General features: G+C 40.1%; 2 protein-coding genes and 1 long non-coding RNA gene across 5 annotated transcripts in view; 2 read left to right on the forward strand and 1 right to left on the reverse strand.

The window, feature by feature from the left end:
* The first annotated feature begins 33 nt into the window (after positions 1-33).
* Positions 34-10,115, forward strand: qtrt1 (queuine tRNA-ribosyltransferase 1). The gene is made up of 9 exons (XM_088436790.1): positions 34-317; positions 749-817; positions 903-1,041; positions 1,867-2,061; positions 2,142-2,280; positions 2,348-2,423; positions 2,494-2,603; positions 3,856-3,940; positions 6,433-10,115. Exons 1-9 carry the CDS (start codon positions 36-38, stop codon positions 6,583-6,585), a joined length of 1,248 nt encoding a protein of 415 aa, XP_088292916.1. The 5' UTR covers positions 34-35; the 3' UTR covers positions 6,586-10,115.
* Positions 1,748-13,640, reverse strand: LOC148410401 (uncharacterized). Its single transcript, XR_015868161.1, has 3 exons — positions 13,542-13,640; positions 7,318-7,412; positions 1,748-2,526 (listed from the first exon to the last, which is right to left on the reverse strand). It is a non-coding gene; the product is annotated as an uncharacterized LOC148410401 (long non-coding RNA).
* The window catches only part of kcnt2b (potassium sodium-activated channel subfamily T member 2b), a 53,763-nt gene continuing 50,906 nt past the window's right edge, over positions 10,799-13,655 (forward strand). For all 3 annotated transcript variants that reach the window (XM_088436787.1, XM_088436788.1, XM_088436789.1), the window contains exon 1: positions 10,799-11,227. In XM_088436787.1, the coding sequence (XP_088292913.1) occupies positions 11,139-11,227 (89 nt within the window). In that variant the 5' untranslated portion in view covers positions 10,799-11,138. The remainder of the gene's footprint in view (positions 11,228-13,655) is intronic.

Consider the following 13,655-nt stretch of genomic DNA (forward strand, 5'->3'; position numbering starts at 1 on the left):
CGCCACTCAAACCTTGTCACATGACCCACACAAACATGGCCGCCACCAGTGTTTGTGTGGAAACTCCAATAACAAAGAACATGTCTTTAAAGAAAGCGTTCGCCGTCGCGTCTACCCTTACCTTACACATCGTCGCGGAGTGTCCTGTGACAAAGGCGAGAGCGTGCGATTTGAAGTTGCCGCATAGCGTCGTTAGCACGCCGGTTTTCATGCCGGTTGGCACCCAGGGGACCATGAAGGGAATCACCGCGGATCAACTGGACTCTCTCGGATGTCAGATATGTCTCGGGAACACCTATCACCTGGGCATGAGGCCGGTACGGACTCCCCAGATAGCATGAAACTATGTCCTCCCCTGGAATTTTTTTTTCCAACAATTACTGAGCCAAGGCACGTTATTTACGTGATTAAAAAAAAGTTCCACTTCTAAACAAAGTGCATGCAGAAGTTAATTGCACCCTCTGCCATCTAGTGGAAGAGTATTTAACACTTTTCCTGTCATACAGCGCTACTATAGATAGATGAAGAAATATACATTTTTTTGGAGACCATCAGTCATTACCAGATAAATTATGTGCATGCTAGTTGGGAATCACTGTCCTTTTATTTGAACGTTGCATACAGATTTTCATACATGGGCGTCAGAAACACCGACATCCACATGGAAGTAACTCACCTCAATATTTTCGTAAGCAATGTACCACTTAATGAATTGTGCCCTTTTCCTTCATTTGCTCTGATTCCAAAGGGGCCCGATTTGATCGAAAAGGCCAATGGTTTGCATGGGTTCATGAACTGGAAGAAAAATTTGTTGACGGTAAAGTTTCAAAGTGATCCATCTTTGTAACCCATGCAGTAGGAGACCACATTTTAAATCTAACTGTATTTCCTTTGCTTTGAAGGACAGTGGAGGTTTCCAGATGGTGTCTCTCGTCGAACTCTCCGAGGTAACGGAGGAAGGAGTCACGTTCAAGTCCCCTTACGATGGTGAAACCATCCTGCTAAGTCCGGAGAAATCCATCAGTATACAGAACAGTCTGGGTCGGTAATCACTGATTTTAAATACTGAACACATTTCAGAAATGTCGTTTCTGAGTTACTGGCTAAATTCCTCAAAATTCATTTTTCAGATTATTATCTAACCATTTCAGCCATCTCAATGCTGTACTTGCTGTAATTGATATAGAGGTGAAAATATTTATCGACACCTAATAGATGATCAAATTATTTTATCATTATTTGTGGTAATTGTTTATATATCATTTATTTATTTGAAAATCATCCATATTTTCCAAATATCAACCTTTCAACTTTAAATATTATCAGATTTGTGTAGCCCTTCATGAAAGGAGACTTATTATCTTAATGTTGTATCAAAATAAAACAATCAGGCAAAACAAAGATTGTTTTCCAATTTTCCACTGTACAAAATCATCGTTTTTTTTGCATTTTAGGCACTGTCAATTTGAAATCCTGTCAGGTTTTTAAATAAACGGATAAAAATAATGTTTTTTTTTTTTTTTTTTAATAGGAGTACTTACAATACGATACAATACCACAGCCTAGAGGACTAATGGATTCGATACAATATCAGCAGGCATGATACACACTTTTATACTGTATATTTTTTTGTATAGGTTTCGAAGAGATTTGATCAATTCATACCATTCAAAACAAAGAACAATAGTCAGAAAGAATGGGGATGAGAAAATATAACTCATTTATTCGAAGCATGTTTTGGGGGGGGGTTTACCGATAGCCGGTATCAGCTCAGACACCCCTATTTTTTGTATCTCATTCATCAATTAATCAACAAAATTATAATTACGATATGTGTAGCAGCTCCCGTGTTTATGACCCTCCCAGGTTCAGACATCATGATGCAGCTGGACGACGTGGTGAGCAGCACGGTGACTGGGCCGCGCGTGGAGGAGGCCATGCACCGATCCATTCGCTGGCTGGATCGGTGCATCGCCGCCAATAAGAATCCGCACCGGCAGAATCTTTTCGCCATCATCCAAGGAGGACTGAACGCCGGGCTTCGCAAAACTTGTCTGGATGGTACTCAGGCCGTTTCTGTTTTTAGGCTTAGATCAACCATCTAGTTTTAGGAGCGTGAACTGTCCTCGCACATCTGACAGAAATGACCAAACGTGACGTTCCCGGTTTTGCCATCGGGGGCTTAAGCGGAGGGGAAGAGAAGGATGACTTCTGGCGGATGGTGACGCTCAGCACTGACCACTTGCCTCGAGAAAAGCCTCGTTACCTTATGGGCGTGGGGTAAGAACGGGCAAGGTCTAATCAAAAGTCTTCCTCGTGTATTTAACTGACCTCTAAAGTGGCGCAGGTACGCCGTGGACTTGGTGGTGTGCGTGGCTCTGGGTTGCGACATGTTTGACTGCGTGTTTCCCACCCGGACGGCGGTAAGCTCCTCCCTCGGATGTGACTTGACTTTCAAACGGACGGAATTCAGTCACGCCTGTCGGTCCTCAGAGGTTCGGCTCGGCGTTGGTGCCCTGGGGATCCCTGCAGGTGAAACACAAGCAGTATGCCAAGGATTTCAAGCCCATAGATCCTGATTGCCAGTGTCCCACATGTAAAAGGTCAGTTGGTTTGGGAATTGGGGGTAACTTAATTATACCAACAACGTAATCAACAACTAATCAATTACCAAATTAATCGTCAACTTCTTAAATAATCGAGTAATTCTTGAATGCATATTGTTCACCTTAAAATTGCTCAAAACCTACAATTTAAGAATTTTAACTGTAATTTATCTCATTTCTGTAGGACGTTGTGAAAGTAGGCTTATTGTTTTGTTGTATTTAATCAAAATAAGGCATTAGGTTTAGGAGGAACCAATTTGTGAAATGATTTCAAAAAGTTATGTTAAGTACAACATCAATCCCTCTTGTGTACATTGTTTGCTTCAGTTTAAAAATGAATCAATTAATAAGCACGGAATCAACTATCAAATTAATTGACAATTGATCTAATAATCAAGTAATTCTCTAGAGCCATTTGGTAAAACTGACAGAACCTGTAGCGGAATTATTTTCAAAATTGTTGCAAAGTAGAATGTTAATTTCTAAATTGTTTAATTGTAGTTCAGTTGCTTTCAGTTTAATAACTAAACAATAGTAAATAAAAGCTTGGGATAATGGTTTTGTAATGCATTTGAATAAAAGAAAAAAAATCAATAATCGGTTCTAGAGGTATTCAATCGTGACGGCTCCAAGTCAGCCCAGCTAAAACGAATCTTTTACGCCTATAGACGTCAATGGCAGTGAATGAGTTACTTGAAAGTCCTAATATTCAAACATAAATATGGATGCAAATTCCTAAAGAGTCAGTGATGGGCATCTGCAAGCACCATTACGAAAGATGCATCTGCCTTCAGAAAGATAATAATGTTCACGTTTTGAATAACACTGTCCATTGACCAGCTCAACATATTAAAAAGCTCTCTCAGCATGACAGGCAGAACCGCAATAACCGAGCATGATTATCTTTGCAAAGGCAGATTTTTTGATACAACGCTCCTATTGAATCCTATTAACTGTATACAAGAGTGTAATGGGTAAGTGCACACAGTGAGATTGTCTATACTAATATTTTTGTCCCCACCTCCATTAGCATAAACTCACTCACACCTTTTTTCAGAGTGTGTGTGTACTTCGAGGAGGAAGTGTTATGAAAGAGCTATGGAAGTATTTAACCCACAGTGTTGCATTGCATCATATTTTAATGAAGTTAGTACAGCCCTTAGAGGATTTTATGAACACTGAAATGGCCCCTGATTGGAAAAAAAAATGTTATAAACGTATAAGCAAACGCATGCTCGATGTTTTTCAGACATAGCCGGGCGTACCTACACGCTCTGTTTAAGAGCGACACCGCAGCTATGCATCACATCACCATCCACAACATCGCCTACCAGGTAACTATAGCGACCAAGTATCTTCAGAACACATTGAATAATACCAAACAACATAAAGGAAAATAACACAAGGCAACCTGAGGCCATGTGCTTCCAACAAAAAGACTGTCTCTAAAGTCTCCGTTGCGGGACGGCGCCAGGCTCGCTGTCGACTGAAAATGACATCACCGATCATAGCTCAGCTTGCAAACGGCATATTGCCAAACTCAGAAAAGAGTTGCTGTGGTTTTTGGGTTCGGTGGAACGATCGGCCGATAACTGGGCTGACGGTTTACCGTGGAGTTTAAAAGTCAAGGTTTCAATAACTGCTAATACTATCTATCACCGGTAATGAGAGCTTTTTTTTATTTACCTCATCTAACAAAGGGGTAATTTAAACAGAGTAGAATATGATTGGCTGCTTGAATGAAGTTTTACCAATCAGAATCATGTTCTGACGCTTAGCACCCCCTTTGTGTGGTTTTTTTTTTTATTTACGAGGCGGCTCTCAAAACGCAACTTTGAAAAAGGCAAAACGTAAGTGTTTTTTTCATCAAAAACACAAATTTATGCTCACAAATAAACTGGCTTTCTGTATAAATTTAGGGGTTACAGGTGATAACATTCAAAGTTATTTGGAAAATATAATTATTTTAGAGGACTTTTTTAAAAATATTCATGGACATTCATGGAAGAGTGGTGCAGTTCATTGATACGGTATCACTAGTGCTTGCAGAGTTGACTCAACAAGCTGCCTCGAGAATAAATCTTGTTTTTTTGTTTTGTTTAGTTTTTTTTTAACCTTTCTAGCATGCATGAATGATAAAGAGGAGGCCTTAGTTTTAAAAATAGGTTACCAGTCATTGTGACTTGCTAAGAACAATTAAGTAAACAATCAAAATGTTAAGGTATTTGTTTATTTGTTCTTAAACATGGTGCAAATTTCTTACCATATATTCAACATTTTGTTCAAAAATGAAATCGATGATGCTCACAGTTGTCACACCATCAGAATCTTACATCGACCAATGCCTAGCTGGAACAGAGTAACGGCGTATAAGAGAAGTGTCATAAAACCAAAATGCCCGCCTTTTGTTCTAAGTGAGAGATTTCAAATCCATGTGACAGACAGCGTGTTATTCATGACTCATCCTTCAAACTGTGCAAAGCGACAATAACACAAGAGTGAGGAGTGTCCTCTTGTGACACATGTCCTGTGGCATAATACTCATGTGCGTAACACACACGCCGTCTACTTATACAACACATCACTATTCAAAAGAGGGCCTTCCCTATCCCATTTAAGCCGCGCAAGATGGCGACCCGTCGATTAATTTCACTCCCCCGGGGTCTGAAGGGCGACGTTTTTAGCACTATTAGCAAGTTGCGCAGAAGAGGTTTGACCTCAGCGCTGTTTGAAAAGTGTCAGCGCTAAAACCCTGGAGGCATTTACGGCATTTACCTTTAGTCAATGTTAGCCAACTCGGGGGATGTTTACATCTTGATGACATTGTTAAGTTGCAAGAAGAGACAATGGCTTTCATGGGCCGCTTTAGCTGCACTCCCGATGCCGTAGCAAGACTAACAACATGATTTTCACTCTACATTTGAATCATAGGAGGAAGTGTTAAAAGAAGTTTTGATGAGGCCTCCACTGGCAAAAATCATGATGGCACCACCCAGTTATACTGTGTAAAGATTTTTTTAAATATATTCGTTTTACTTTGCCAAGCATATTTCCTAATATTTTTATTAGAAAATAAAACACTAAAACTGTTTTGTCGGCTGTTATTCCACTGCCTTTACAGATTTTGACACTATGGCAGTAAATGGGGCTTAACAATTTAAAAAAATATATCTAATAACATTTTTTCACCACTTCAATACTACATTTAAGATTTATTTTTTTTCTTCCAAAGACTTCTTTCCATATTTTTTTAAACAACCAATAAATTAATTTTTGTAACAATAAACAATATTTTATTCTTATTATTAATCAGAGATGCAACAATTAATCAACAACAATTCATTAAAATTAAGTGCTTGTTATTTTTAGAGTCCTAAAATTGCCGAAATCCTCAAACTTTTAGCCTCTCAACAGTTAAGAGTCAGATTTTTTTTTTTTTAGTCCTTGGAGAAACAGGCTGATTACTATTGTGTTGAATCCAAATGAAACATGTACAGACGTCTCATTTTTTGGAAAACAATGGTCAGTCATCATGTTCCTCCCCCGACTTTTTATTGACCATATCAGTAATCAAATTATAAAACATATTTATAATCATAATAAATGAATAAATAATAATGAATCCATCCATCTATCTATTCTATAGCTGCTTATCCTCACAAGGGTTGCTGGGTTGATGCCTTTGAGCAGGAGCTAAATTGATTGCCAGCCAATCACAGGATCAACTTCAATTAAACATGTTAACTTACTAGACACACAATTTTTATGACATTTTGCCTGTTATTTTTTTTTTGCCTATATTTTTTTTTCTGCTCTCCCCCCGCAGCTCAACCTGATGCGTTCCGTGCGGCAGAGTATTGTGCAAGGCCGCTTCCCGGACTTTATCCGCGCCTTCATGCGCCGTATGTTCCCATCCAGTGACCAGTACCCCAGCTGGGCTGTGGATGCTCTGGCCTCTGTCAACATCTCTTTGGAGTAACGCCACAGAGATGATTTTTTTGGTATTTTTTTTAATACGCTGTGGATAGATCACACAGATAAACACTGACAGATTTTCTGTCTTTTTTTTTTAAACAGATGATTGTTTTCTATTTGTTATTTACATTTGCATTACACTGTTTTGTGGGTGCGTGGGCGTTTGGGGGGAAAAAGTGCAGCTTTAGATCAACAGGATGGAGCTTTTATTATGTGGCGCGGCAAACAACCTGCAGCCTGCGCAAATTGTCCTCAGAGTAGACATTATGATAATATGCCACTGGATGGGGTTTAAATGAGGTTCGGAGAAAAAAAAACACACACAAACTGTGTCTCGCGGGATGCACACCATTTTTTTTTGGGTGCCGTCGCCATGGTTACTCGGCGAGGCCCACCCACTTGAAAGGAGAAATGGTTTTTCGCTTCGACTGTCATGCTCTGTGAGCGGAATAGTGTGTTCAAAGGAGGCAAGCACGAATGTGATGACTGCGTTCATTTTGGCGTCTTGCTGTTCGGTGCATCAAGATGAGCCAAGTGTGTGCTCAATCTTTATGGCCAGCAGAGGGCAAAATCTCAGCATTATCAGTGCTAATGTACACGATTGGTCATATTTGATCCAAAAAAAAAAATGCTCACTTCAGAGTGACTAATAGTGATTTTTTTAAATTTGCTAGCTCTTGGTACCTGATGGTACATGCACACTGATTTTTAACAGATTTTTTCAAAATAGGCTTACCTTTTTTTTTGTACTAATGTGCTGAAGATGGCCATAACACCACACCCAAAATGTGTCTATCGTCAATGGCGAGTCTCTTCGGCGAAGGAGCATCTCTGTCATAATGCCACGTCAGCATGGTGCCACAGGACATAAAATAGAAGGAGTTACAATTGCTGTTAGCTTGTTAGATAACTATATTGCCCTTGTAAACTCTTCTTGTCACATCCCTGGATTGGCACATATTTCTAAATTCATTCACTGCCATTGGTGGCTATAGACGTCAAAGAACTTACTGGACATGTTAGAACAACTCATTAGCACTATTACAAAATTATTTTGTGCCTCTTTAGGGCCACCATTCACTTGTAGCAAAACAGATGTGAGACAAAAATAAAACAATAATGTTTCGACAACATAATGTTTGTTAGCACAGATCAATAGCTGGTTTAAAAATACAGTACATTTAAAAAATAATAATTTAATGTTACTCGTTCAATTTAGGAGTGCATAATTAAGCATCCACAAAAATTGTCTTGAAGCACCCAATAATCCTGTTTGCCTACTACAAGCCCAATATTAAACTGGATATCCCTGATGCTAACCCATCTTTCAGTTTTAACTTTTATAAGGTAAACATGAGAGGTCTGAATACACAGGGAGCATAGTATCTGTGAAAATTTATATTTTCGTTGTTAATGTTTTGTAATACATCATATTTATTTTGGAAGTTGACAATTATAGCTCCATTAAAAACTAGATTTACGTATCACAAATGTAACCCAACCTTCAACAACAGTGGATTTGTATTTTGTGGTTAAACTGCTGTATACACATTACCATATTTTCCGCACCGTAAGGTGCACCGGATTATAAGGCGCACCCTCAATTAATGACATATTTTAAAACTTTTTCAATCACAATATAGTAAAACAATGTAATTACAATAACTCAAATAATAACTCTAAACTCTTAATGGCATAATAACTCAATGTCAATATGAGCAACCTTGTTCAACTGTAAACACACAAAAGAAACAGGTAAAGCTTCCTTTATCAGTTCATTCTCCATCTACGAATCCAATCTCAATCCAATCCAATCTCAATATTGATCCATATATAAGGTGCACCTGATTATAAGGCGCACCATCAGCTTTTTATAAAAATTAAGGCTTTTAGGTGCGCCTTATAGTGCGGGAAATACAGTAATCATTTTGCAGAGATAGTTATGCTTATGTAGTGGGATTCTAGAGTTCTCAAGAAAAAAAAAAACAATTTTTGCCCCCTGACCTTCAAAAATACCTGAATCTGAATTCACATTCTTCCTATCAACTACAAGACTTTCCTCCCGGGACAAATAAAGTCACTTTTAACACAAATGTGTTTTCTCATAAGAGATAGCCACAAAGGAATTAAAGATCTCTTTAAACTCTGTTTGATTTTGACCAGTCATGATGTCAGCTGAAGACAAACTGTGTTTGGATAGGTTTTGAGCTTGCTCCTAAATGCTAAAACGGCTCTTGATACATTTGAACATTTAAGTGGATATCCATCATAAGATTTGTGTACTACTACTCCATTTGTCATCCAGCGCATTTCATTTTCAGGGCATTGAATCAATCGTAGCTGGACTGGTCTGGATGAAACCTAGAAGATTGCCGCTAGTCCCTGGGTGTTAAGCCGGCTATCAAGGGTGTCGACTCAAGCGGCTTTCCATAATAATGCTGAAATTTAGCCCGGTTATCGGTATGTGTGTACCCTGTTTGGAATAAATCTTGCTTCTAGTGAAGCAGTGACGATTCTCTGCTCCAGTGCCGAGCACAAAGTGATTCCACAAACTAGAAACAATTTTTTTACATGCCCATGTTCTCCTCTCTGCGTCTATGTGATTATGATATCTTAATTAATCGCGGGATTATATTTACAGCATGCGTGTCAGCTGTTTATTTTGGAATGTGCCTTCTGAAAAACAGGAAGGAGGCTGGCGGTGGGGTTTAGTTGCCAAGCCGTTAAGAATCGTGTTACCGTGCCCCGGAAAAAGTGTTTATGCACCGTAGGCCTTCAACACGTTAATTGGACGCGTTGTCATGTATTGGGGGAAGCTGTTTCAGCCAAGCAACATGGCAAACATGCTCATTAAAGAGCAGCGCAGAACTTTCAAGTGCTTCAACAACTCAGTGGCAGGCAGTTGTGATGGACACTTGAAGGGGTTGCCATATTCAAAATGTTGTTATTCTCCTAATGAGGCGATGGTATTGATGCAGGATGACGCTTAATTGATGTACACACGATATGACCACAGCATTTGGAGCATCTGCACAAACTTAAACGGGCTCCAATATAATCACGTCTGCCTTTACTAAATGTTGTGGTTATTGTGTGAAAAAAATGGTACAAAAATATCAGGAATAGCTTTTATAATATAATAATACAGTACAGTTTCAGTTGTAAATTGGTACAATCTGATTTATCAATGCCTTGAAGAGTAAAGATATGATTGTATGGTGCCGTCATAAAAGGTCAATGTAGCAACATAAGTGGTAGTTACTCCACTGAGTGTAAACAGAACAGTATAGCGTAATGTTCACTTTAGTTGGGTCAGGTAGTTATTTAGTGCTGCCATATGACGCTCTATGAACAGGAAAAGTCTGAAATAGATTCACCTCATTGCAATTCATAGCGACATGTTTTAATTACCAGAATTTGAAAATATTTAGCATATTGTTGGCATTGGGTGGGATCCTCGTACATATCCAAAATGGTCACTTTTGTATACATTTAAGTACTTCACTTTTTGTACGCTTTATCTATTATGTATCATTTTAAAGGGAATTAACAGTAAAATTTGAGTTTTGCAATAGCTCAATTTTTGGTGCATGGCATTAACCTGATTTGGGGAAAACGCATCATATATGTGGCATTAACCAACACGTGACTTAAAGCCTGGTTACCAATATACACAATAAAATAAATCGAACAATAAAAGTATGCTAAAATTGAAAAAACAAACAACTATCAATACTGCTCTTTGTTTTTCATCATTTAAGGCGAACTTGGTTGTATTTACATCGCTGGTTCAGCTAATGATGTGAAATGTAAATATATATTGCGTAGTCTGGGGACAAATAAGAACATTATTACCACTGTGAGGGTGCCTTTCTTCACTAAAGGGTTAAGTAGCTAGCATGCCTCTCATTTATGATATTCTGGGATCAAACCCGGTCTGATCCACATTTAAAACATGCATGTGAACGCTTGTTTGTCAAGCTGTCAAACTCCACGCCTTGACATTGGCGACTCCTTTTTGAATTGGACTTCACCGTGTGGGTGTACCTATTAAAGCGATCGCTTGCAGTAACGAATGTGCAGTTCAATTGCAAGCAGTTATCTCTCAAGGCTGACTTGTTGCCACGGCGGAGCTCATTGTACGGACTGCGCAGGTGTTCCTAATATTGTGGCTTGGCTGCTCGTGTGTACTACACGCACGCACACTCGCACACACCCAAGTGGCGGCATCACTAATCCCCAGTGGCTGGTCACACACTTGCAGCGTGCGCGTCCATGCATGTGGAGCTCAGGCGGGGAGGATGCTGCGGAGGAGCGACGCAAGCAACCAGTTGCTCGCCAGCAGCCAAAGTGGAGCTTCATCCCCAACCTGTTGCCTCGGCGCGGGGGCAAGTGCAAGCCCGATTGTAATTAGGAGGCCGAGCCGACATGAAATGTCGGCGACGGTGATGCTATTGTAAGGACGACGAGGAGCTGAGCTTTTGGGGTGGTGGTTCACCTCCTCCGTACGGAGGTTTTGAGGTGATCCGCGCGCGCGCCGCGTCTCTCGGTGGAAGGATGGTGGAACTGGAGAAGGAGGTGCTCCCGCTGCCCCCGCGGTACCGGTTCCGAGACCTGTTGCTCGGGGACTGGCAGACCGATGACAGGTAAGCCGACAGGAGCGGCCCGTTTTTACGCACGCACGACGAAGCGCACTTTCGAAAAGGGCTTATGAATTTAAAAAAAAAAAAAGGGGGGGGGGCGTCATCTTCATGCAGTTGTTGTTTTGTGGGTTTGTTGCCTTGCTGGGGAGTGATGCTGCAACAGGTCCACTTGCCAGCGTGTGCGCGCATCCAAAGAGCGCGTGTGAACACGCAAAAAAAACCGCAAGAACACTATTTGATAACTTCGTCTTTTTTTTGAAAGTACAGGAAAAAAAATATCAATTCTTCAAACCCAGTAGAAGTGAAATTTGGTATCAAAGACGAACCTATTGCGTGCGCACCTTTTCCCTTTCTTCCTGTGTCTCCTGCTGTCATAATAGCTGAGATTCATCGTGGACCATCTGCCACCTGGACAGGCAATTTCAAGTGGCTGCTCCCAGTAACTGGCAATTAACCTTTGCTTACACTCCATTTGCAGGCAGGCCGATTTGACGTGCTATATGATATGCAGTGCTTAATATGGATATTTCATTAGGACATCTAATGGAAAAACCTCAACCTGCATTTGACACTCAGGCTGAAAAATCGCTCGCTCACTTGTCAGAGACTGTTTTCAACCACAAAGTTGGCAGGGAATGACCCTGGCGTGGCGACGCAAATATTTCCAGATGATTCGTAAATAAATGAGAAAATGTAATGGCACATTTGAACCTTTAGCACCAGCTTGAGCTGCAGCCACGCATAAACGTCAGCTACTGCCATCTGCTCGTGTCACCTCGCGCTGATAACACCACCAGTTAGAGTTAACGGGATGTTTATCACACCACGTTTTATATAAGCTCTTTTGAAAATGCACACTTAACTACAGAGAGCACAAGGCATTTTGCAAGGAGGCATAAAATTGACAGGAGGAATGCTACAGTATATCACCTATCCATCCTAATAGACTGACTAACCTACCTTCAGTACCAATTACCTAAATACCTTATCTACCAATCCGTTAACCATAACTATTGATCAGTATATACATAACAAACTGTATCTACCAATCTGTGTCTACATACCTCCTTACCTACAGTACTGATCTACTGATAGAGTGCATTAGCAAGGAATGTTGGCACTATCTACCAAGCCGTCTACTTATGCTTCTAACTACCAATTATTCTATGTACCAATATCTAACAATTTATCTACAGTATCCACCAATCTCCATACCTCCCAACACATTTCTCTAATCTTATTACAAAGGTAAGTAACCTACTTACCTTACAACCCTACTCACAATCTGTCCTACTCATGAATTACCTACCTACCTAGGTACGTATGTATGTACCTACCTACCTAAATTTACCTTTCTGTGCCAAATAATGTACCTACTGATGTATGTTACCGTTTTACCAATCTATCTGTCCAAGTACCCACCTTTCTACTGTACCTACCTACCTACCTACCTACCTACCTACCTACCTACCTACCTACCTATCTAGCTATATATCCAACTGCTTGAATTAATTTCTACCTACCTACCTACCTACCTCCGAATTTATTTACCTATCTATCCAACTACCTGACTTCATATTCTACCTACCTACCTACCTACCTACCTACCTACCTACCTACCTACCTACCTACCTACCTACCTACTCACCTACCTACCTACTTAATTACCTACAAATTTATTTACCTATCTATCCGACTACCTGACTTCATATTCTACCTACCTACCTACCTACCTACCTACCTACCTACCTACCTACCTACCTACAAATTTATTTACCTATCTATCTGATCACCTGACTTCATATTCTACCGACCTCCCTAACCCATCTACCTACCTACCTACCTACCTACCTACCTACCTACCTACCTACCTACCTACCTACCTACCTACCTACCTACCAAACTACCTATGAATTTTATTTACCCATCTATCCAACTACCTACCTTTCTACCAACCTCATTACATTTAGACTAAATTAATTACCACAACTGAACAAATCATTTAATACATACTTGTGAGAAAGTGTCTTCCCCAAGCCAATGATGGAGCTTTGGTTCCCAGTCAGTGGCTGCATGTGTCATTTGGACAGCCTTGCAATCTTCTTTGTACAACCATTTACGAGACCCACTTGATTCATTCCCCTTACTCACTGGTCCCACTGGATGATTTTTCTTTATTTTATTTTTTTATTCTAAGGAAATCACAGAAGCGCAATCCCAAACACAAGTGTTTATCATGATTTCAGTTTAGGTCAGCACTAGTCAATCACTTTTGTGCCATAAGTGTCACGTTTATGTTTTGCTGTTGCTCACTTACCGCCTACCAGTCGTCTTCAAGCGGCTCGTAATTTATCTGCAAACTGGTGGCAGAGGACTAAAATTTCTTAAGGAGTGGAGAAGTGTGGCATGGCCTCAGTCACCTGATTACACG

This window comes from Hippichthys cyanospilos, chromosome 16, assembly GCF_059441005.1.
Source record: "Hippichthys cyanospilos isolate Australia breed blue-spotted pipefish chromosome 16, RoL_Hcya_1.0, whole genome shotgun sequence".
NCBI classification, from domain to species: domain Eukaryota; kingdom Metazoa; phylum Chordata; class Actinopteri; order Syngnathiformes; family Syngnathidae; genus Hippichthys; species Hippichthys cyanospilos.

What these genes read in the sequence shown, in the direction of transcription:
- qtrt1 (XM_088436790.1), top strand. Translation starts at nt 36, where the DNA reads ATGGCCGCCACCAGTGTTTGTGTGGAAACTCCAATAACAAAGAACATG. An exon ending in CAGTATACAGAACAGTCTGG is followed by an intron (nt 1,042 to 1,866) that starts GTCGGTAATCAC and finishes TGACCCTCCCAG; the next exon opens with GTTCAGACATCATGATGCAG. An exon ending in CAGTGTCCCACATGTAAAAG is followed by an intron (nt 2,604 to 3,855) that starts GTCAGTTGGTTT and finishes GATGTTTTTCAG; the next exon opens with ACATAGCCGGGCGTACCTAC.